Raw genomic sequence first — 25543 nt, forward strand, 5'->3', positions numbered from 1 at the left:
GAGCCACCTGAAAAGAAACACCCTAAGGGTGCATGCACACTACGTAACGCCGGGCGTGTATGAGAGCCGTACACGCCGGCGTTACAGCAGACTGCCGAACACTTCCCTTTCACTTCAATGGGAGCGCTCGTAACAGCGGCGTTTACGAGCGCTCCCATTGAAGTGAATGGGAAGTGTTCGGCAGCCCTGCTGTAACGCCGGCGTGTACGGCTCTCATACACGCCCGGCGTTACGTAGTGTGCATGCACCCTAAGGCTGAGGCCCACGTTAATGAAACTCAGCTTTTTTGCTGAGTTTTTCTGAGCCTAAACCTGGAGTGGATTGAGCAGAAGGGAGAAGTATAAGAGCTTTCTTTATATTTTCAATTCCTTTTGTAAGATTTTACACACTATTGTGTCACTGCACAAACAAAATAAAGACTGGAGTGCATAGTAACAAACTCCAAAACATAGGGGGCCACACGGTGGCTCAGTGGTTAGCACTGCAGCCCTGGAGTTCAAATCCCACTTAGCACTGCAGAGCTGGAGTCCTGGTGTTCAAATCCCACCAAGGGCAAAAAAACAATTGCAAGGAGTTTGTATGTTCTCCCCGTGTTTGCATGGTTCACCATCCCATATTCCAAAAAGAAATACTAATAGGAGAATAAATGTACATTGTGAGCTCTATGTGGGGCTCACAATCTACATAAAAAAACAACAAAAAACTTCCAAAATATGGTGCAAATCTCCAAATCCTAACTGTGTATATGCACAGAACACATAACGGTACAGTAACTAGAGATGAGCGAACACTGTTCGGATCAGCACGCTCCCATAGAAATGAATGGAAGCAACTGGCACGTACACTTTGCCGGTGGCCGGTCGCTTAACCCCCCACGTGCTGGCTGCTTCCATTCATTTTTATGGGAGCGTGCTGTTCGGAACGGCTGTTCCGAACAGTGTTTGCTCATCTCTAACAATAACCATTCCCATGCAATGATAACAAAATGCAGTACCAGGGAATGGATGGAACCCCTATTTTTCCACACTTTGCCTCCTATTAAAAAAAAATGGAATAAAAAGAGATCAAACCATCAGAACTTCTCCAAAATGGTATCAATAAAAATCTAATCTTGTCCCGCATAAAAAGACACCATACCCAGCTCAATACACATAAATATGAAGAAGTTACAGGTGTCGGAACGTGGTGACAATTTTATTTTAATTTTTTAAAAGGTATCAAAGCATTACAAATACCATAGAAATTTGGTATCTCTGTGATCGTACTGACCCACAGAACACAGATAACATGTCATTTTTTTTTTTTTTTTTATGTAGATGGTGAGCCCCACACAGAGCTCACGATGTACATTTTATTTTTTTCCCCTATCAGTATGTCTTTTTTGGAATATGGGATGGAAATCCATGCAAACACAGGGAGAACATACAAACTCCTTGCAGATGGTTTTTTGCCCTTGGCGGGATTTGAACACCAGGACCCAGCGCTGCAAGGCTGCAGTGCTAACCACTGAGCCACCGTGTGGCCCCTGATAACATGTCATTTCTACCACATAAATGCATTAAAAATTAAACCCATAAGAGATTGGTACAAATGTGTTTTTTTTTTCCCAACTCCACCTCATTCAGAATTTTTTTCCCATGTTCCAAGTACATTGTACAGGATATCGAATGGCATCATTACAAAGTACAATTTGTTTTGCAAATAGTAAGGTATCAATTACAGCTCTTGGAATGTGTAAAGAGAAAAACGTAAATACAAAAACGAAAAATTGTCTGGTCTAATCTGGGTTTCATCTAATCTTTGGACACAATAGTTGGGACACCGGCGCTGTAGTTGGCTGAGGTTTGCTTGACTTTGCACCAACTAAACATCAGAACAATTGGTGACGTCCTCCTCTGATCCCTTACAAACTGCAGCCGCAGGATCCACTTTTTCTGTACGTTTTTCCTCAATCACACCATTAGGGGGCATTCACACGGAGTAAAGTGGCGCTGATTCTGCCACGCTAACTCGCGACAGAATCAGCGCTTTTAAAAAGACTTCCATTAACTTCAATGGGTTTCATTTTCCGCGCGAAACACATTGAAAACAATGGGAGGCGCTTTTTTTAACCCATTGATTTCAATGTGTTCCACGCGGAAAACGGAAACCATTGTAGTCAATGGGGGTCTTTTTATCAGTGCTGATTCTTCTGCGAGTTATCATGGCAGAATCAGCGCCACTACTTTACTCTGCGTGAATGCCCCCTTATATACTCTCCACACCATTGGGTTGTGGGGGTGTTTTCTAGGTTCAAATCCAAAAAAGGGCAACATCTGCATGGAGTTTGTATTTCCCACATGTTAAAAATTGTCTCCCCTTGTGGGTGTTGGGGATGAGCACCTGTATGGCAGGCAGCCACTAACTCCCCTACTCCACATTGCTCCCTGTCCTTTGTGAGAAAGCACATCATAATCACTGAGATATATACAGTATATATATATATATATATATATATATTACATTGTACTAGAAGTGCCTTTAGTTATTCCACATTAGTTCTGGCCTATGCTGCCCCAGTATGAGGTGTTTCCAGTACTTGCAGACCTTGCACTTCGGATACATTCCCTCACCATTTCCTCTCAGGAGCTCCTTGCATTCCCCGCCCTTACCAACCTCTATTTGGCTTAGCTACGCAGCTCTCCGCACATTCTATTGGACAAGCTCTTTGTCAGGAGCCCCTTCTCCCGTCTACATTACACACACTGGGACTGGTCACACAGCACGTCAGTTAAGAAGCAATGGACATCCTGGAGACAAAGAGGCTCTATGCTCCCGCCCAAATCATGCCCGACTCCGGTTTAATCGCAATGTGATTGGCCGAGGCTGCTGTCGGTTGCCGAGGCGGGCGGTCTCTGGTGCTCGCTGCTATGGAGGCAGTGGGCGGAGTTTAGGGCAGACTGGCATTGGGGGTGGTCGGTCAGATGAAGGCGAGCCGGGCTCAGTACGGTGGGTGAGGTGCTTGATGGGAGCTGCTGCGGTTCAGCATAACTCTGCGTCTGAAGACATTTCTAACGTCACGCCGTGATTTCCGGGCAGGCGAGGCCTCGGACGTGTCACCCTCCTAGACATGGACGACACCATGTACAGTAAGTGCGGCCAGGAATGTCCTAGTGTTCCGTAGCCTGGCATGAGGCACACATCATTGTGTGCTCTGCTGTTCTTACCGACCCTATCCCGGTCCTTTAGGCTCTTCCTGGGCTATAGGCGTCATCAGGGAGAGGACAGGATGCTCCATTTTCTGCCCGGGGCTGGGGGGCGGGAGTAACAGTATTGTGCATGGGAAGCAGCGTGTGTAGAGACCGCTCCATCTAATAGTAGGGGAGGGGGCTGTAGTCTGAAGGTTGTAGTGTCTGTGTGTGTCCTGGAGGCTGCTGTGTAGATTGTTATCACACCTGAGATCGGGAAAGCTTTTGTAGTGTGTGGCTAAGGGGCAGGTGTAAAGGTGTAGACCCCTACCCATAGGCTGCCTATAGTGTCAGGCTGGGAGCAGTGTGTAGGGCTCAGGATGGAGCTAGTGTTTGATCAGTACTGTATATGTTATTAGTGGCTGCCTATATATGCACTGTCACTGGGTATATGAAATACTTTACAATGCAGTGTATAGCCATTTAACAGTGTCCATAGGATTGCATAACGGGTTTAGCCATGTATGGGGGGCCGTACTAGATGGATTGGATATGTATTACAGTTTTACTTGGCCTCTTGTCTTTAATACAACTTGCACTCTGTTCACATTTTATTAAAAGCATCTGATTGATATGATGGATACATCTGCCAGATGCTTATAACCTATGCAATTCTGCAGCCTGGGATATACTGATGCATACCAGCCTGATGGATGTAATAAAATGACATTATATCCATAAGGGTTTATGGCTGCATTTAGACTATATTTGTCATATATCCAGGAAATGTGGACATGAGCACTAACACTGCATAAGACAGCTGTCACAGCAAAGACTATTCACAATAGATTGAGGAACATGTCAATTTCTGTGGACCTGGTGCTGTCTAATATATGTAGCGGAGTGTGTCCACCTTCCCATGATAGTACGCTAGCACTGTGATACACTTGATGCACCAGGTTCAGCAGAACATGACTAGGCCCAGGTTTCAGTCAAAATCAGCAAACATTCTGTTTTAAAAACCATTAAAAAAAAGTCATGTCCTGTTTTTACCAGTTTTCATGTTTGTTCATATTGTTTACTGAAATGTATGAGGGTTCTGTTGAGATCAGGCATCTCTCGGGTGCTGAAAGGCTATGGAAAGTGACCAAGCAGAGACCTCAGAAATGGCGACAATCTGATATCTAACATAGAGTAGGAGACTGCAGAACGCTATAACACGTTTAGGCTTGGGCTACACCACTTTGTAGACTGCAACTAATGGTGGTGAATATGGTCATGCTAAAATCCATGGATTTAAGTAACTCATTGGTAAACAATGGGTCGCGACACAACCAAACGTACTCTCATTAGTTTCTATGTAAAAGTGAGACATTGCTGTGGCCCTAGCTTTACTTGCATGACATTGAAAGACTCTATAAGACCAAGGCCCCACGTAGAGAATCGTTGCAGCAAAAGATTGTCGTGAAAATGCAGCATTTTTTTTTTTTTCCCTGCAGAATTTTTCACAGAAAAGTCAGCAGAGTTTTCCTTTTGCAGACTTTCTGGCCCTATTATACAAAAAACACCAGCGTTTCTGTAGATATAATTGACATGCTGCAATTTTCTAAAACGCAATCATTTTTTAAATCAGAGCTTTTCTGCTGCATATTTTTTTAATTTTTCTTGCAATGTGTGGATGTGATTAGCCAGAATCCCATCCACTTTGAATGTTTTACAGTACCTACAGACCGAGGCTCCATGTTGCAGAAATGCCCCTTTTTTTTTTTTTTTGCAGATTTTGCCATATTTTTTTGAGCCAAAGCCAGGAGAGGGTTAGGCAGTATGGAGAAGTACAAGGCATTCCTTTATGTACATGATATAATACCGTTTCAGACTAACTTTATATGTACAGGCACCATCTGCACGACTGGTGACAGCTCATACAGTATTATGTTTGTGTAATATCAGTAATCTCTATTACAAAATTGTCTGACCACTATATAAGCAATGCTACCTCCGATGCTGCACCTGCTACCTCTTGTGTCACCCCCTCTACCTCATAGATTGTAAGCTCCTGCGAGCAGGGCCATCAGTCCCATTGTGTGAAGTAACTATTGCTTCGTAATGTATCTTTTCATCTGTACCTGAACCCTACAAATTGTACAGTCAGTCAGGAACGCCCTTCCTTACATCAGCATCTATAGCGCTGTACTGTGAGCGGGGTCGTTGCTTACACCCAGCGATGACGCTGAGCGGTGAAGAACGCGGCCCCCCCCCCCCCCAGTACTCATCTATAGACAAGCATTATCAGGAGGGGACGAGGCGTTCCTCACCGCTCTCACAGTACAGGACAATAAGCACTAGTGTGAGGAAGGGTGTTCCTGACTGACTGTCAGAAACGCCCTTCTGACAGTGAAGAACTACGATACTGGCATCAATAGCTCTTCGCCGGGGGCACAGAACATGAAAGTCAAATTCAGGGCTCTCTTGGCTTTCTAGCGGTGTATTAAACCGCATGTGCCCCAGATGGTGAAAGGTCCTCTTTAAAAATAATTGTTTTGTCTGGACAACCTCTTTAAAGGGGTTGTCCATTATAAAATATAAATAAACCCTAAACTAAACCCCACCATTTTGCCTAACTTCTGATTTACCTAGTTTGAAAAAAAAAAAATTAATTAGATCGCCAGTGTGGTCATGTGACTGCCCCAGGCACACTTTCTGATAATCCAGTGACATTCCGTTTTCCCATTTCCAGAAACTGAAAGTCACCAATACGACCCCCCCCCCCCTTCAATCAACACACCAACCCCCTCAATTACCCAGAAATGGGACTTCATCAAGGACAATGCTGATCGAGTTGCACACTGGAACATAATAAGGGTATGTTAACACAGCAGAAAATGCAGAGGAATTTTTCATTATTTTCTGCCGCTGGTATTTTCGTTCATAGTCTAGCGTGACAGGATGCTGATGCAGGTTGTCGGTATTCCGTCTTGGCTTTCCACTGATGGTCCGACCCAGATGATTGGGCCTAGTCAGCAGGGAGTCCCGCGCTACAGACTCTGGCTGAGTCATCTGTGGCAAGATACTGTTTTTTTGGGGTTTTTTTTCCCCAAGTACTGCTGCGATCTCTGCCCCCCTCTGAAAACAATGGGGGGCGAAATCTGCCCACAAATCTGGGGCAAATTCTACCGTGTGAACATTACTCAAAGGGTATGCTCTGGCTAAAAAAAAAAAAAAAAATCTGCTTCAGGAAACGCGTTTTCCGTCATGGTTTTGCCGCAGTTTGTTGCTCCAGCACACTGTATGAGCTTGGAAACTTTCCTTTGTGCAAAATCCGTGTCAAAAAACTACGCTGAAGTTTTTCTGCCTCCCATCCACTTCAATGGGTTTTTCAGAGGGGGACCTGCCTGAAGATAAGCTGTCATTTTTCTTCCTGTCTGGCTGAAAAAATCAGCTAGAGGAAAAAAAAAAATTTACTCCCATTGAAATGAATGGAAGGAATTTTTTTTTAGGCGGATTCTGCCTCAAAATCAGCCTGCTAAAACTTCTGTGCAAATATACCCTAAGGGTGCATTCACACTGAGTAAACGCTAGCTTATTCTGAACGTAAAACACGTTCAGAATAAGCGGCGTCTAAAGCAGCTCCATTCATTTCTATGGGAGCGGGGATACGAGCGCTCCCCATAGAAATGAATGGGCTGCTTCTTTCACTCCGTGCAGTCCCATTGAAGTGAATGGGGAGTGCCGGCATGTACGCTCCGGCATGAGCAGAGCTTACCGTATACGCCGGCACTCCCCATTCACTTCAATGGGACTGCACGGAGTGAAAGAAGCAGCCCATTCATTTCTATGGGGAGCGCTCGTATCCCCGCTCCCATAGAAATGAATGGAGCTGCTTTAGATGCCGCTTATTCTGAACGTGTTTTACGTTCAGAATAAGCTAGCGTTTACTCAGTGTGAATTCACCCTAAGGCTGGGCTCACGCCAGTGCTTGCCGTACGTTCAGAGATTCTGTTCTCCTCTCCGCATAAAAATTGCGGAGAGAAAAGCGGTGCGAGCAACACTTTATTCTCTTCAGTTTTCACCCTTTTTGGGTGGAAACCACATGGACCCCATTATAGTCTATGGGATCCAAAGGTAACCGCTTTTTTAAGCGGATTGTGTTTCTGTTCGTGAACCCGAATGCAGATGTGAACCTAGCCTCAGTTAGCTCCTATGTTTTTATTTCTACACTATCTGCAGCGTCCGCAGCAGCAACTATGTATATACCACCACTAAATAACTAATGCTAAATAACTAAAGTAGATTAGTGAGGGGAAAAAGGTGTAGAGAAAATTGGGGAAAAAAAAATCCTCTCTGAAAACAGGCCATGTAGAAGCAGGAGCTGAAAGCCTAAACCGAGCCTTCCCTGTTTGCACATACTTTTACAAATCCTTTCATCCACCTATCATCAAAAAACTGAACTCAGGCTGAACTGAGGGTGTATTGCGTTTGCATTTATATCTTTTGGTTTCTAATGTTCCTAAGAGAAAAAAATGCAACTGTAGTGTAGTTATTACAGCACATTGATGAATAATATCCCCTGGGGTTGTACAAAATAGAGATTTCTAAATTGTTTGTAGTGATTCACAAAACTGGCTCTTAATGCTTCACGTAGGATGCAGAGGTATGAAGCAACTGGAATGTAGGACCCACCAATCGAAGGACGTCCGTACAGTGGGGTTGTCTCAGGACAGGTATTGATTGCATATAATAGATATCAACTTCCAATGGGGAGGGGGGTGGGTACAACCAAAATGTCTAGAGAGTTAGTAGATAGATCAGTTATGGTGAACCTATGGCACGCATGTCAACAGTGACACGGCAAGACAGTTTGGGTGACACACATTGTCTGAAGCGACCTGAGGCAATGGAACAATGTGAGTGGCAAAGATGCCACATACTGATGGTGGCGGGAACTTAATCAAAATTGTATATTTATTCATATCCCTGGGGTGGTCATGTGACCATCCCAGGGAGATTTTCTGATTATCTAGTGATGATCTGTTTCCCCATTTCCAGAAACAGATTGTCACTGCTACTCTCCCTCCACCCACCCCACTATATGTACCCGCCACGCCTCTTCATGGGGGATGGCTCCTCCTTTTTTACTGATTCGGCAGTCGCATGCTCTTCTCCAAGTGCTGCTCTGTGCATTACTGCTGATAATCCACTTCTACTGAACAGCTTCTGCATGCATAGTAGAGGTGGATCATCGTTGGAGAGAACAGAGCAGTAGAGATGAGCGAACACTGTTCGGATCAGCCGATCCGAACAGCACGCTCCCATAGAAATGAATGGAAGCACCTGTGACGCCGGCCGCCGGTAAAGTCAGTGTCACAGGTGCTTCCATTCATTTCTATGGGAGCGTGCTGTTCGCTCATCTCTACAGAGCAGCAGTGGAGAAGAGCGTGCGCTGGCTCACAGGAAGGTTATATTATACTGTATAATGAATAATGTATACTGAATTATACTGTATAATAGGCTTGTGGTTTGGGCTGAGTAGGTAGGGAAGGACGGGATAGCTAGAGAGACGGGGAATGAGGTGAGAGGGGTTGGTAAGGAAGTTACATAGCAGGGAGCTGAACCATATAAACACATGCAGGAGATACTAGGAGCTCCCAGAGACACGCAGAAATCAGTCAAAACACGACTAAAGGTATCTGGGTGCATTATTAACCTATTAATAGCTCTAACAGACAATTAAAAAAAAATAATAATAATTTTGCCCGGAAAACCCCTGCCGGGTGACTTCAGTTTAAAGAAAAAAAAATGGACATCACTTTGTCCGCATTCTAAAAAGGGTGGTGTAATGTGGACTGGGTGTAGGTACCTGGAGGATGCACCTCATATATGCTCAGGTCAGCAGAAGGCGGTCTTAACAATCCCCCCCCCCCCCCCATTACCTCCATCCATTATGCACTGCCCCTTCAGTAGAACAGCCTGTGCTGTTTCCATGGCAGCAGTTCAAATTGTGCATTCAGGTCACAGTATTAAACACAGTTGTCACTTCCAACAGGTTGTAGTTTTGTGACAGTCCTCAGTAACTCAACAGAGTGCGACTGAAGCGTGTCAACCTGATCTATTTAAAGGGGCTGTTTGACTTGATGAAATGTTTTGTTAAAAAAGGACAATGTCACATCCCTGTATTCTGACTGGTCTGAGCTTGTTGGTCCTTTCTCAACCGTATATTATATGGCAGGAAATGCGCACTGGCTGAGACTGGAGGAATAAAATGTTATGTAAAAAAATAAATACAATCAACATTACTCACCTCATCAATCCAGACTGTCCCTTATGCAGCCTGAGTTGCCGATAAAGTGAGTAATATAGATATGTGCCCTGACAGTACCGCTAGGCCATATATCTACAGTGACGGCTTGTGTTTGTACACTAGATGGATTGCATGGTGTTCTTTTTTTTTTTTTTTTTTTATGTAGATTGTGAGCCCCACATAGAGCTCACAATGCACATTTTTCCCTATCAGTATGTCTTTGGAATATTGGATGGAAATCCATGCAAACACGGGGAGAACATACAAACTCCTTGCAGATGGTTTTTTGCCCTTGGTGGGATTTGAACACCAGGACTCCAGTGCTGCAAGGCTGCAGTGCTAACCACTGAGCCACCGTGTGGCCCCCTGGATTGCATGGTGTTCTGTCAGGTCAGGTTTGGGTCATAACGTTGCATAAACTTTTTTGTTTCATGGAAGTAGGTTTAGTCGTCTTAGTCTAACAATACCTAGTTAAGCCCTTTACATAACATAACAAAATCTTGTTTTTCAGATTTAAGCTAATAACTGGATAGAACTAGGCAAAAAAAAAAAAAAACCTGAACCTTTTTTCCTGCTGTCAGCTTAAAGGGGCTCTATCATTGGGAAAAGTCATTTTTTAGACAAGCACATCCTTGCATACAACTTGGAAAAAAGAGGAAGAACGTTCAACCTAGTTGGACATGGAATTGAAGTGCCAATTAGTTTGACTGCACGGAAACTTGCATAGCCTTTAGGCTATTTCACACGTACCTTTTGTATGTGAATTAACTTAGTAGTCTTTGAATAAGTCCGTTTTTATTCACATGCTACTTAGCCTTCTCTGTGCAGCGGAAGTGTCTGTGTCCGCTATTCTTTGTGTGTATGTTAGCAGGGAGATGAGTCGTCATCAGTAGCAACCTCTGCTGTATATACACATAGAGAATAGCAGAGAGGAGTGCACTGAGAAGGCTAATTAGCATATGAATAAAACTGACTTATTCAAAGACTACTGAGGCAAATTACATACAAAAGGTACGTGTGAAATAGCCTTTCTAAAGTATGTGCTTAGTTAAAAATGACTTTTCCCAATGATAGAGCCCCTTTAAGGAATTGTAATGGAGAGTAAGTGGTGACCTTGCTCCACCATATATACTGTACATCCTTGCTGCCGAGCTAGGTGTTGTCAGGCAGCTCTGACAACAAACTATGCTACGTGTTTGACTTAAAACCCATCTTGCTGGGGTCTGCGTCATAGTGGTTCAGAGAGGAAGTTTGTGTGGGCCAGACCTTATGTCTCTGGTGTTAGTTTATTCAGCCATTTACCCTCAGCATATATTTGACTCTGGTCCAGTATAAGACTGTTCCAACCACTAAACCAGCAAATATCAAGTACTCCACGTTCACTGGCACTGTTTGGCTAAAGAGAAAAATTAAAAATAGGAATTGGTAGTAATAATTTCATAATGCGTGTGTTTTTTTTTTTGTATTTTCTTTGTTTACCTCAGTTGGGGCTTTTTTTTGTACAAGCTCTCGCTGTATCTTCTGACTTGGTTTTACAACTTGCTATATATAAATCTGCTGGTTTTCCTGTCTGAAGCCCTTTCCCACACTGCAGGCTTCCTTAAAGTGAACCTGTTTCTTTGAACAATGTGTCCTATATGCAGGCAGCAGATTCAGAAGACCTTGGATTTTATAGATGTAAACCCCTACTCATTTTGGTTGGATGGGTCTGGTGCTCTGCCCCTTCATGCACACAGACAGGACGCTGGTGGGTATACACTGGTGGCAGCTTTTCTACTGGCCTCTCTCTTTTTGGGCTTGAATTTTTCAATAGAGTAATAGCTCCTGGATACTTCTGGAGTAGGAACCATAAGTATTGAACTTGTTAGGGCTACAGTCACACATGTAACACCAGGCAGATTATAAGGCCTTTCTGTAGCTGAGAATTTCCATTTTTGATGCAGTTTTCATTAGCCAATGCCATGAGTGAAGGCAAAATGAAGAAAAGTTCTAATTTCACATTATTTTTTTACAATCCTGTATTTTCTAGTTCACTCATTTTGGATTGTTTCCCGCCTAATTTGGAAAGGTTTCGGTGCCCTATCCAAAGAGTTCACTCAGCTCACATGTGTTAGACTTGCCTATTGCTAATCTTATATGCTTTTACAAGAGGATTCCCAGCAGAAATCCAAGGTAGTAACTATTCTGATGGATCCACATGAGAATTATCCATCTGCAGACAGCCCTTGTTAAAAGGTGCATGGAACTTACTTGGCCAGAATCCTTGAGCTGTGACCTCTTGTCTGCTGCCAGGACCTTTCAGAGGCACATACTTGTGGTTTCTGTTCTATATCTTGACCTGTCCCTGAAAATGAGGTTGATAATCGGCTTCACATTTTCTGACCAGGGCAAGTGAATAAGTTTGCATAATATCTAGACTGCGTGTTTCAGATTAGTTGAAGACTGAACTGTGGTTTATGTGCAACTGGGGCACATGAGAGCCAAATATCCTGCAAACGTATGTGTGTGATGCCAGGATCCAGTATTATCCACAGATCACAAGGTGCAAGCATATGAGCCGCTCATAAAGCCTGCTTTGTTGCGGGCGTTTCTGCATTGGCATCTGCGGTATCCACAGCTAATTTGCATCTACTTTGTGGTTATCTATTCAACATATTTTTACACAATGGCATTTCTTATGTAGCTCTCATTTGTCTAATGTTAAAGGAATAAACAGCTTGCAGCCGGGCACCCATCCTGAGATATTACTGTTAGCAGAAGCGTCAAGGTAGTATAGTATCCTAACAGTTAATGATATATATGTATGTGATATGAGTAAAACGGAACTGCACATGTTCACAATGTAATATTGACTACAGTGTCAGACAAAACTTAGTGTAGATTATCTCTTCCTGGAGTCTGCGCAAAGCTACAGGTGACTCCAGCCAGTGGACAGGAATGAGGAAGAAAGGACATAAATACAAAGGGTGGGGTGAGCTGCAGTTGCTGTGGCTGCTATCATCTGCTTCAGGGAAAAGGGCAGTGTTATGAAGTCATAGGGATTTGTCCATATTATCCTCTTGCTAAAGGTTTGAGAACAACAAACATTTAAAAAATTTGCTGTCCCTCAGGAGATTCTGGCATCAGAAGTGCCACAATTAGTAAAGACGTATTAATAATTGTGATGTATCTCCAGCCCATCCATGCGCCAGATATGTCAGATTAGGGACTGCGGAGACCTGCCTGCTTTCAAATGTCAGATTGGACTGTTGATCTGTTTTCACTGACCAGATTCGCTCATTGAGGTTAATGTGTTTGTTACAATAACCAATACAGATCCGATATACATAGCCAGAGCTATTGTGACTATTATACAGCTACTTCACTGTATATTTTATTGTATAATTTTACACTGTATAATGCGCCTTATACTGTCGCAACACTGTGATTGTGTCAAATAAATGGGTTAATAAATACACCTATATACCTTTAGTAGTGTTGTAAGTGATTTATGGATGTTCGTGGGAGTTCCTGGCATCTTCTGCATTTGTTTACGAGGGGTAGATTCCTGTGTACGCTCCACACTACCTCCCTCTCACTGCCCTCCTCTTCTCTCATTCCGTTACACCCCCCTCGTCTCTCACTCTGTTACACCCCCCCTCCCTGTCTCCCTAGCTAAGCTAGCCCAGCCCCCACCGCACCATACTTACCTCTGGGAGACGGCTCCTCCCTTTTCCTTCTCTGTGCACAGGGTGAAGACACTTCTCCTCTTCCCCTCTCCTAACGCGTGCACAAACCAGAAGTGACCTGTGACGCCTGCGTAGTAGAGATGGAGTGCCCTTTCTGCTGCGCATGTGTTGCAGGCACCTCCAGACTGCAAGTGCTTGCAGAGAGCAGGAGGGGAGGAGCTATTACCGGACAGGAAGACATGTAAGCATTGATGGGTTTAGAGGGGAGAGAGTACTGGTGACGTTCCATTTCGGAAGCTGTGAAACAAAACATCACTGGATTATCAGAAAGTGTCCCTGGGGCGGCCACTTGACCGCCCCAGGGATATGGATAATAGATAGATATATATAATTTTAATATTATTATTTATGTTTTTTCCTTAAATATATTATATCATGTAAATTTAGAAGTTAGGCAGGGGGTTAATTCTTATTTTATTCTGGACAATCCCTTTAACCTTAGAGAAGTTTTCAGCAGAAAATAGCAACATTAAATAAAATTCCTTACATTTTGGTCCTGAATCTGACACCCTATTACCGTAAATGAGACTAAGTTGTTTGAGAAGTATGTGCCCATTTAATCATTGCAGAACATGGACTATATATATATATATATATATATATATATATATATATATATATATATATATATATATATATATTTAAATTTATTTTATAGGATGAATTGGCTATAACCTAGTGCTCAAGGTTGTGCTACTGGCAACTATAGACTATTTAATATGTATAGGTATAGATTTATGGTGAATTTACAGTTATATTTAGGACTGAGCATTGCGTTGTAACCATGGGTAGAAATAAAAGCGTGAACTGGGCATTAAATGTGGACGTATCATCAGATAGGACTTTGTTTTACTCTATGATGAGAATTATACCATGACTGGAATTTGGCATCAGACTGTAGAGGGATTTTTTTTTTTTTCGTTTTGTTTTTAACAAGTAAAGCCTTTCTCTTATACGACAAAATGCACAATGGCTTCTGTGTTTTCCATACCAGCTGCACAATATTTATATCAATATACAAAGAGAGTTCTTGGGTTTCTAATAGCTAGTTAGATATCTGTGACTGGAGCAGAATCAATTCGAACAATATATTGCAATCTGCAGTAATGCTCACAAACTAGAGAATAATGAATACATAGTATTGTTGGAAGAAAATAGCAGATCCATCAAGCAAGTCAGTGTCCAACTTTAAAGAGGTCCAGGAAAAAAATATACAAACTTCAGTCCTCTGTGCTCCAATGTCTCCCAGCATGGATTGGTCTTGCTGCTCCGATGTTTTCTTGAGGCGGAAGTCCTTGCCGGCTGTGACTTCCCGGGTCCCTTTCTTTGGGTGGCTATTTGACTTCTGCGGTCACGTGACCTTCGAGGCCAAACAATGGCCTAAGAAAAGGACCCAGTGACGTGGGCCTTTGCTAAGGCCGCAGAATAGCCTCAGTAGTCATGTGCAGCAGGGACTTTGACGAACAGCAAACAGTGCAGCAGGACCAGATCGTGCTGGAAGGCAGCGGGGAAAGTTGATAATGATTTTATTTATTTATTTTTTTCCCTTTTTCCTCCCACCTCACCCATCCTAATATATATATACTGGAAAACCCTTTAAATACAGAAAACTTTAAAGGGATTCTACCACTAAATATGTATTTTTTTGTGCTTTAGACGTCGGAATAGCCTTTAGAAAGGCTATTCGTCTCTTACCTTTAGGCGTGATCTCCGCGCCGCTGTTCCTTAGAAATACAGTTTTTACCAGTATGCAGATGAGTTCTCTCGCAGCAATGGGGGCATGCCCCAGTGCTTAAACAGCGATGGGAGCGTCCCCACTGCTGCCAGAGAACTCTCTCCAGTGACGCCTCCATCTTCAGCTGCATCCTCCCCTTCTCCCGTCGTCTTCCGTCTGGACAGCTCCGACGCCTGGGCAGTCGGCTCTGCCAGTGAGACACTAGTAGAGCCGACTGCACATGCCGGCCGGCGGCCATTTTTTGTTGGGCGTAAACTTAGAGGAGCGCACTACGCATGTGCGCAATTGCGGCCTCGAAAAAATGGCTGCCAGCCGGCATGCACAGTCGGCTCTACTAGTGTCTCATTGGCTATATATATATATATATATATATATATATATATATATATATATATATATATATATATATATATATATTTTGCAAGCTTACTAATAAAATGTTAATCTTTAAAAATGCTACATTAGCATTGCAGTGTATTGCGTGAGCGATCAGACTCCCCCCCCCCAGGGTTAAAGGTCTGAATAAAAGGGGAGAAAAAGGAAATAAAAATCCTTCACAAAAATATAATAATTAAAATTACCCTCCATAAGAGTTGCTGATATGTGGGACATATGGAGGTAATAATTAGGTATCTTCATAATTAAGGTCCTTTATTAGTACCCCACGTGTCTCACATATTAGTAACCCTTATATGGGGCACACAGGGGTTAAGATGAGGGACATGATGGCGTTAACTGTTATTAATGTGAGGCACATGGAGTTACTGAGACTAAATTAATAACCCCAAATGCCTAACATTACTAGGAATAGTAACTAAAGGAAGGTACCTGTGTGTTTTACTTTCACTTTACTGTAGCTTCCTCTCCTCCATACAACAGACATCTTATATAAGACATAAGGGGAGCCTGCCTAGCTCTGCTATGCAAGCCATGTTGGAGGTGCTGCGATGGACATGGAGGAGGTACTTGCAGAACTCTAGATGGAAGATCTTTGTTGGGCTAGAGTCCCATTTTGGCTGATCTGAGTAGGTGGCTGGGCCCCAGATTTCGCTGCCATAGAGAAGGATTGGGGAGATGACTGCGTCAAATATCTTCAGCCAGACCCTCACCGGTGGTTTGAGGTGGTACACTTGTCTTCTGATAGCGTAGAAGGTTCTGCAGGCTTTTACTTTCTGGGTTTCTATTGCTACTTTGAAGCTTCCTGATTGGCTGAGCTTCAGCCCCAGGTAGGTGTAGCTGTTGGTTTTCTCCAGTGTGGAGCCGTTCAGTGTGAATTGTGGGGTTGGGACTTTGTTGTGGCCCTTCTTCTGGAATACCATGATTTTGGTTTTCTTGTGGTTGATGGGTAGGGCAAATGTTGTGCTGAATTTTTTCAGCACTGATAGGTGGTCTTGGACATCTTTCTCAGTTGGGGACAGAAGTAGGAGGTCGTCAGCGTATAGTAAGAGCTTCACTTTACGGTTGTTCAGGGTGAGGCCTGGTGTTGGTGAGGCCTCCAGGGCTGCAGCCAGTTCATTGATGTAGATGTTGAAGAGCGTTGGGCTCTGGCTACAGCCCTGTCTGACCCCTCGGGCCTTCTGGAAATATGCTGTCCTTTTCCCCGTTCACCTTCACACTGCATTGATTTATCGGTGTAGGAGCTCTTGATGACCTCATACGTTCTTCCTCCTATTCCGCTCTCTAGGAGTTTTAGGAGTAGGTCTCGGTGACACACTGTGTGCTGTGGACGTGGGTTTTGATGAGGCTGTGCAGGGTGTAGATATGGTCCCTGGTGCGGTGGTTTGGCGAATCACGTGACCGCTGGGTCAGATGGCGGCCCCATCATGGCAGTGTGCATAGCTGTGTATACAGCGCTCATTGAGCGCTGTATACACAAAAAATTGAGAAGGCAGTGAAGGTAATAAACCTTCCCTTCCTTCTCTCTGGGAGCTCCAGCTGAAGTTACAGCCGGCTCCCAGTTTCAGCAGCTGCACCATCTCGTGCAGCTGCTGTGTTCTGACAGGACGTACTGGTATGTCCTTTCAGAACAAGGCAACCACTTTCCAGACGTTAATAGTCTGTGGGCGGTCCGGAAGTGGTTAAACAAAAGGTTAAACAAAAATAAACACTTTAGGTATATCCACGCTCAAAAATGCCCGAACTATTAAAAATATAAAAATATTTATCCCATATGGTGAACGCCATATCGAGGAAAAATAATCAAAATGGACAAATAGCTGTTTTGGGGGTTTTTTTTTTTCAAAACTTTGCCGTTAATAAGAAATTGAATAAGAAGAGTTCGAACCATCAAACCATCCTTAAAATTTTATCATAAAAACGTAATTTTGTCATGTGTCGAAAGTCGCCTTACCCAGCTCTATACATGTAAATCTGAGAAAGTTTCACGCGTGACAATATGGTGAAACAAAGAAATGTTTCTATTTTGCCAAGAATACAGGTAGCATGTCATTTTCACCACGTAGTGAATGCTGTAAAAATTAAACCCACAAGAAATTGGTACAAATGTGTGAGCTTTTTATTTTTGTTAAAGTTCGTTTCATTCTGGATTTTCTTTTTCCCCATCTTCCCAGTACATTGCACAGGATATTATATGGTGTCATTACAAAGTACAAGTTGCAAACAAAAAGTCGTCTTGTGAGTCTGTGAACTGAAAAATTAAAAAAATATGGCTCTTTAAATGTGGGGTGGGTAAAACGAAAATTGACTTGGCCCTGAAGGGGTTAAATGGGTACCCTGTCTCAAAGATTGGACTGAGATGGTAATGCATCAGTCAGTAATCGAGGCTAACCTGGCTGGATACTTCAGTTACTTTTATTATTTTGCCAGGCATTTATCATGCAACAAGTGGTTTTGGCATCTTAGACCTGTCTAGAATATGTTCCCACAAATCTTTTAGATGGAGAATCTGACTAGGAAAATCTTATGGAGATTTGAAGTGATAGAGCTTAGACTTTTTTTTGGCTACTGTTTTACTGTGAATTGTATTTATTAATGTTCTTATTCATTATTTCAACTATAAATATGTAGCTGCTAAACACAATAGTGTTTGCCTCTTGCTTCCTCTTTAGTCCCCGCTGACCTGACTCCAGAAGAACGTATTGAGCTTGAGAACATCCGCCGCAGGAAGCAGGAACTGCTGGAGGAGATCCAGAGGCTCCGTGATGAGCTGAGCGAGGCTATGAATGAGGTGGAAGGCCTGGAGGCTAATGAAGGAAGGTATGACTGACTCATGTTGACCTGTGATATTCTCTGGTTACTTTTGTTAGTCAATGTGAGTGTGAGCTTTTGCTTGCTTATGACTCTGGGTAAAAAGGATCTTTCATTACCTTTACCATGTCCAGTTCTTTACAGCATTTAATAGGTGCTGCTCCACTGGTTCAGGCACAGTGGATTTTTTTCTCTAGTCCCTACCATACCCAAGCAATGAGTTTTATTAGTTTTGGTGTCTGATGTGCTATTTAAAGAGGACCTTTCATGACTTTGGGCACAGGCAGTTCTATGTACTGCTGGAAAGCCGACTGAATTCATCGCACTGTCGGCTTTCCCTATCCGAGCCCTGCGTAAAGCGCTAGTGGTGCCGGTACCGTAGCTCTTTACTGTCAGAAGGGCGTTCGTCACAGAAGCACCTATAGTGCTGTACTGTGTGAACGGGGAGGAACGCCCCTCTCCCCTCCTAAGAGTACTCGTCTATGGACGAGCACTGTGAGCAGAGGCAGGGGGCGTTCCTCCCCACTCACACTGTACAGCGTGATAGGCGCTGCTGTTTAGAAGGACGTACCTGACTGTCAGGAACGCCCTTCTGACTGTAAAGAGCTATGATACTGGCACTGATTGCTCTTTACCCGGGGCACAGATCGGGAAAGCACTGTCGGCTTTCCAGCAGTATATAGAACTGCCTGTGCCCAAAGTCATAAAAGGTCCTCTTTAAAATAGCAGGAGGGAAGTTTAACTCTGACACTGTCTGTAACTCACACCCCCTTCCAGTGCAGTCTGGTCCATTGTTGTCTTCTGGCAAAAATCCCCGTCACATGTGACTGCTGAGGCCAATTAGAGGCCTCAGAAAGAGACCTTCACTGGTTGGCCTCAGAGGTCACAATGGTGGGGACTTCCGCCAGAAGAAACAATCAGCGGCTATAGTGTAAGAAGGGATCTTGGATGTCGCACTCGCTGAGCAGTATCACTTTGAGAAAACACTGGTGATGCAGAATCGGATTCCCTTGGTTGTACACCGGAGACAGATGAGTGATGTGTTGTGGTTTTTTTTTTGTTTTTCTTCACCTCTCCTGGCTTATTTTAAATATGTTTGTTTTGCCCAGGCAAACGCTTTAATGAAATGTTTTCTTCTCCATCTATCAGGCTGTAGAGCAAGGGAGCTCTTTTGGCGCTGCTGTATCTTCAAGATAAGCTGTTACTACAGAATGATGCAATATATCAATTAACTGCTCCCCCTTCCCTCTCCATAGAACTTTGTGAGGCTGTGTACTGAATACCGTACACCTATTCTGAGAGAAGATGAGGAGTAGCCTAATAAGTGGAGAATGAAACCTATTTCTTTAATCCCTTGCTAACATCCATTGTACTTGGACTGTTGTCTGCACTTTAACTATGGTGCTTGATCAGTAGGAGAGCGAGTACCATAACTTCTGGGTCTCTGTTGTTTTACATTTATTGAAAAATAAAAAATAGTTATGGTTTTTGCCCGCTGCAGGGGGAAGGGGGTTAAGATATGTTACAAAGTTTCTTATTCACAAATTCACTATTCGCCTATGAAAAGTTGTATATAACTGGGAGTACTCTTTAAAGATCGTAAACAAAACATAAAATATGTCTTTGAGATACTAAGAATCATTGATATCTATACAATAGTTAATCTCCATTTATATTGTAAAATGGAGATTATCGAATAATATATAAAAAAAATACAAATATTATCATACACTTATCACGTTTCTGCAAATTGCGTCATATATATCATTGTTGATCACAAGGGAAAAACAGCTTTGTCTGCATAGTCTGTAGTGTGGCTGTGGATGACAACAGTCACCAGTATCGGGGAAAAAAAACTTCAAAGCGCTGCGTCAAAGGAATATCTGATTAAAGGGACTGAGGCCTATTCACTGTATACCAAGCACAGTTCCATAGAAGTCCTACCACTTGAATGGGACTAAGCGTAGTTACCAGGCACAGCCACTACAGAATATACTATTCTGAGCCTAGTTAATAATGGAGGGGCAATCTTTAGTCAGTTGAGTGGTGGAGATTTTAGGAGTTGAGAGAGCTTGTTCTGTTTTAACCCCTTCCCGCCGATGGCATTTTTTGATTTTCGTTTTTCGTTTTTGACTCCCCTCCTTCTAAACCCCATAACTTTTTTATTTCTCCGCTCCGAGTCATATGAGGTCTTAATTTTTGCGGGACAATTTTTTCTTCATGATGCCACCATTAATTATTCTATATAATGTACTGGGAAGCAGGAAAAAAATTCAGAATAGGGTGGATTTGAAGAAAAAATGCATTTCTGCGACTTTCTTACGGGCTTTGGTTTTACGGCGTTCACTGTGCAGCCAAAATGACATGTCCCCTGTATTCTGTGTTTCGGTACGATTCCGGGGATACCAAATTTATATGGTTTTATTTACATTTTGACCCCTAAAAAAAATTCCAAAACGGTGTTAAAAATTTTTTTTTCTAAAAGTCACCATATTCCGACGGCCGTAACTTTTTTATACATAGGTGTACGGGGATGCATAGGGCGTCTTTTTTTGCGGGGCCGGGTGTACTTTTTAGTTCTACCATTTTCGGGAAATGTTATTGCTTTGATCACTTTTTATTCAAATTTTTATCAGAATTAAAACAGTGAAAAAACGGCGGTTTGGCACTTTTGACTATTTTTCCTGCTACGGCGTTTACCGAACAGGAAAAATATTTTTATAGATTTGTAGAGCGGGCGATTTCGGACGCGGGGATACCTAACATGTATGTGTTTCACAGTTTTTAACTACTTTTATATTTGTTCTAGGGAAAGGGGGGTGATTTGAACTTTTAATACTTTTTATATTTTTTTATATTTTTTTTTACTTTTTTTTTTTTTTTTTTTTTTTTGCATTTATTAGACCCCCTAGGGGTGTTGAACCCCAGGGGGTCTGATCACTAATGCAATGCATTACAATGCTAATGCATTGCAATGCATTGCAAAAAATCATCATCTCTTTTGCAGGCTGTATACACCAGCCTGCAAAAGAGAGAATTTGCAGACTGGCTGGGAGCCCTTAACAAGGCTCCCGGCTGCCATGGCAACGGGGGGTCGGCCCTGGAGCTTGCTCCAGGAGCCGGCGATCCCTGCCAAAATGGCGGCGCCCATGCGCCTTTGACAGCAGCGCCGGAGGGGTTAATGCCTCCGATCGGTCCGGGGACTGATCGGAGGCATTAGAGCCGGTTGTCTACTGCTTAAAGCAGTAGACACCCGGCGGCTATGACGGCCGCCCGGCTCCCGGGCGGTTGCCATAGTTACAGACCCGACACACGCCGTACTATTACGGCGCATGTCGGGAAGGGGTTAAAGTACTGAAAAAAAAATAATTGAACACACATTTTATTGGCTATCATGGTTAATGGTGTCGCTATTTATCTTTATACACAGCAAAACTTTGCAAAGAAACCGGAAGATAGGAATGGGCCGGAAGAAGTTTAATATGGATCCTAAAAAGGTAAACAAAAAATGCATTTTATTAGCCTTATGTTATGTGATGTAGCACCTGGAGAAGTACCTTACAAGGATTCACATAGACCTGTGCAGGACAGATGGAAATTATAATGATGGGACATCTATTTCCTTTTTCTTTTTCTCAATGTGCTTACAGTTGTAATTGCATAGCAGGCAATAGGCTCATCAGTGTTGTGACTGGTTTGTTTTAATAATAGTGCTTTATCCATGCCCATGCAGTACATGATATTGGGTATTAAGCTAACACTCCTGGTAGTTATATCAGGCGTGAACAAATCCCAAGTGTCAATTCATCTAAAATGTTGAATAAATTATTGCGACAACAACATCTCCATTTGTTGATTTTTGTAAGTTTTTACTGGAGACATTTTTTTTTTTTTTTAGTCCAAAAAGTAGAAAACAGTGAGGTGGCACTACTGCAAATGTAAAATTGTAGCAACAGACTTGTAATGGAAGGTACATAAAGCATGGTCAGAGTACTAAAGTCATTCAAAGCGGGTGGTGCTCAACTGCCCGAAAAATCACATATGTATGCATAAACAGAAGAAGAAAATATCAGGGCACTCGCCCAGGACATCTATAAAATTTTTAAAAGTTTTATTTTATCCTCAGTAAGAAACAGCATCATAGCATGTGGGAGTTATGCCTGGAGGATCAGTAGCAACAATTGTTTCGCACCTCCTGGGTGGCCTGCTATTTTTCTTCTTTTGTTTATGCATAACTAGCTTCTGCCTGCGACTTCGTCTGTGGGTTGTTGGCCTTGATGATCCACCTATATTCAGCAAATTGCTCCCATCAATGGTTTGCCTGCCCCAGTGTTTTGGCAGCTCTTAAGCTGTCCTGCTGCTGAACTTGCTCTTCACACCGTGCCTGTGATTGTTCCAGCATCTCAGCAGCTCGCTGGGACGCCATATAATGAGCATGTTGTTGATGTTGATGATCCACCTGCTCCGGCGTTTTGCCAGCTGTAAAGCTGGCCTGTCACTGAACGCATTCCTCGCGCTGTGCCCGTGATTGCTCCGGCATCTCAGCAGCTCGCTGGGACGCCATAAATTAAGCGTGTTGTTGGTGTTGATGATCTGCATGCTCCGGCGTCTTGGCTGCTCTCAAGCTGCCCTGTCGCTGAACTTGTTCCTTGCACTGTGCCTGTGATTGTTCCGGCATCTCAGCACCTCGCTAGAACGTTATATAATGAGCGTGTTGTTGATCCGCCTGCTGCGGCGTTTCTACAGCTGTCAAGCTGGCCTGCCGGTGAACTCATTCTTCGAGCTGTGCCCGTGATTGTTCCGGTATATCAGCAGCTCGCTGGGACACCATATAATGCATGTGTTGTTGGTGTCGATGATCCCCCTCAGCTCCACTTGAGGAGAACTCTGTGACTTCTGGCTACCTTCATAGCTCTCATTGTTTGTGACAAATTAGATTTTCTTTTTCCAGGCATGTTGAAAATTGGGAAACTGCCAATATGGATTAAAGGTGTTTGCCCATGTCAGTCTGGCAGCAGTGCCTGAAGCATATCAGATAATATGCAAATGCATGAACACACACCACTGAGAGTTATCGTGTGCTTACACAGAGAGATAACAGCCCTGGCTTTCTCAGAAGCTAAGATAAGAGCAGTGTAATCTATTATATGAACATAAATTCATAACAGTCATGAAGCCATGTCATTTCCCGGGATAAAAAGTAGCCTATGTGTTAATCGAGGTTAAAATCGATCTATGTGCCAAATTTCATTCAAATTCGTTCAGCCATTTTTGCGTGATTGAGTAACAAACATCCAAACACACAATTTTTCACATTTATAATATTAGTAGTAGGAAGGATTAGTAGGATTTATAATATTAGTAGGATTTCACATTTATAATATTAGTTTATAATATTAGTAGGATAGGATAGTAGGATTTTATTTTATTTATTTTTTTAGTACTGGTGCAACTGCAGGTAATTGTATTTGTAGATTTCTCCACCTTCCTTCTGTCTGTGGAAGTCCAAACAGGTTTTTTCTAAGACGTTTCTTGTAGTGATATCATGTGGTAGTAAAGCATCGACTTTCTTTTTATTACCTTAGTTTTACTATAACTACTTATGTGTTTAGTTACATAACTACTATGATGGCTGCAGCTTGTGATAAAGCAAATGTTATAAATTAAAATGTTATTTAGGTAATTTTTCGTTGTTCCTATTTTTAGGGCATCCTCTATCTCCAGGAGAATGAGTTACTAAGAAATACTCCAGAAGACATAGCACGCTTCTTGTACAAAGGGGAAGGGTTGAATAAGACCGCTATCGGAGACTACTTAGGAGAGAGGTAAGCAAAACTTTATGGAAATTAGAGGTGTGTACCATGTTTCTTGCAGGACTCTTCCATTGCGCATTAGACATAAGACAAATGGTGCAGCTGCGTTAGACCCCCTTGCAGCACTTCATGTGACCTAAATAATCTTTGCATGGAGGAAAAGGAAATAGAGATAATGTGTTCAGTTTTCTCCTTTTTAGAGTAAGAGACTAGTAATGGGAAATGCTGGGAGTTGTATTTTTTCTTTGAACACCCTTCCTGAAATATTCTCATCCTACAATAGTAACTTGGCCATGCTGAAAGTTGTAGTTCCCTCCTTTTATATTTTTCCTGCACTACTCTTTGACATCTCATAACAGCCTGGACTTACACCGCAAATTGCATTTAAGTGTCATAAAGATGTAATTTTTTTTCTTTTTCAATGAAACTCATGAATGGTATTGTGTCTCGGGGTTCTTTGGGTCACTCAAAATAATCACAAACTCCTGTGATAATTAGTTTGCTGGGAGAGTGCAATTAAAGGAAACCGAATTAAGGCCAGGACCCCATGTAGTGAAAAAGCTGCGATTTGGCCTTGACAAAAACCACTGCATTTTACACTACTTGTAAAGTGGATGGGATTCTGGCTAGTCCCATCAACACATTTTAGAAAAATATCTGCAGTGGAAATGCTGCGATTTCAAACACCCTTGCGTTTTTGTAAATCACAGCATGTCAGTTATATGGAAAACTTCAGTCTTACCCAAGTGTACGTATAATAGGGGTAAGAAAGTAGTGGAAAACCCTGCAGACTTTCTGTGAAAATCCGTTTTTTCCGGTGTGGCCTTTTCTGCAGTGTTCTTTGGCTTGCAACTCACTACATGAGGCCTTAGCTTTATAGATGAGTGAGTACTGTTCGGATCAGCCGATCCGAACAGCACCCTCCATAGAAATGAATGGATGCACCTGGTACTTCCGCTTTGACGTCGGCCGGCCACTTAACCCCCCGCGTGCCGGCTACGTCCATTCATTTCTATGCGAGCGTGCTGTTCGGATCGGCTGATCCAATTAGTACTCGCTCATATCTACTTAGCTTAAAAAGGACCTCTCACCACTTGGCGCACATGCGGTTTTATACACTGAATTCAGCGCACTATCGGCTTTCATGTTCTGTGCCCTGGATGAAGAGCTATTGGTGCCGGTACCATAGCTCTTCACTGTCAGAAAGGCGTTTCTGACAGTCAGTCAGGAACGCCCTTCCTCACAGTAGCGTCTATAGCACTGTACTGTGAGAGTGGGGAGGAACCAACCCCCCTTCCCCCACAGTACTCGTCTTTAAGAGGGATGTTCCACATTATTAAGCAGGGCATAGATTTCAAGCAACTTGGAAAAGAAAAAGGATCTCTCTGCTGCTGAAAAGAATTAGTGCAGTGCCTTGGGCAAAGTATTAAAACATTACACTTACATTTTCCTGAAATATCTAATCATCGAATTGAGAGTTTTGTGGCTGATTCAGAGCTCAGACAGGTTGGTTGTGCAAATAAAGGGATAATGAGGAAGGGTTCTGCCAGACAAATTCATTGTATGCAGAGAGCAGCAGATAAAATACCATTACA

The 25543-nt window shown here is 42.8% G+C and overlaps 1 protein-coding gene across 1 annotated transcript in view; it reads left to right on the plus strand.

The window, feature by feature from the left end:
• The first annotated feature begins 2849 nt into the window (after positions 1-2849).
• Positions 2850-25543, plus strand: part of CYTH2 (cytohesin 2) — a 41642-nt gene continuing 18948 nt past the window's right edge. The window contains exons 1-4 of the mRNA XM_075280312.1: positions 2850-3128; positions 17997-18144; positions 21566-21632; positions 23842-23960. Coding sequence (XP_075136413.1) covers positions 3110-3128; positions 17997-18144; positions 21566-21632; positions 23842-23960 — 353 coding nt within the window. The 5' untranslated portion in view covers positions 2850-3109. The remainder of the gene's footprint in view (positions 3129-17996; positions 18145-21565; positions 21633-23841; positions 23961-25543) is intronic.

Source organism: Leptodactylus fuscus, chromosome 6 (assembly GCF_031893055.1).
Source record: "Leptodactylus fuscus isolate aLepFus1 chromosome 6, aLepFus1.hap2, whole genome shotgun sequence".
Lineage (NCBI taxonomy): Eukaryota > Metazoa > Chordata > Amphibia > Anura > Leptodactylidae > Leptodactylus > Leptodactylus fuscus.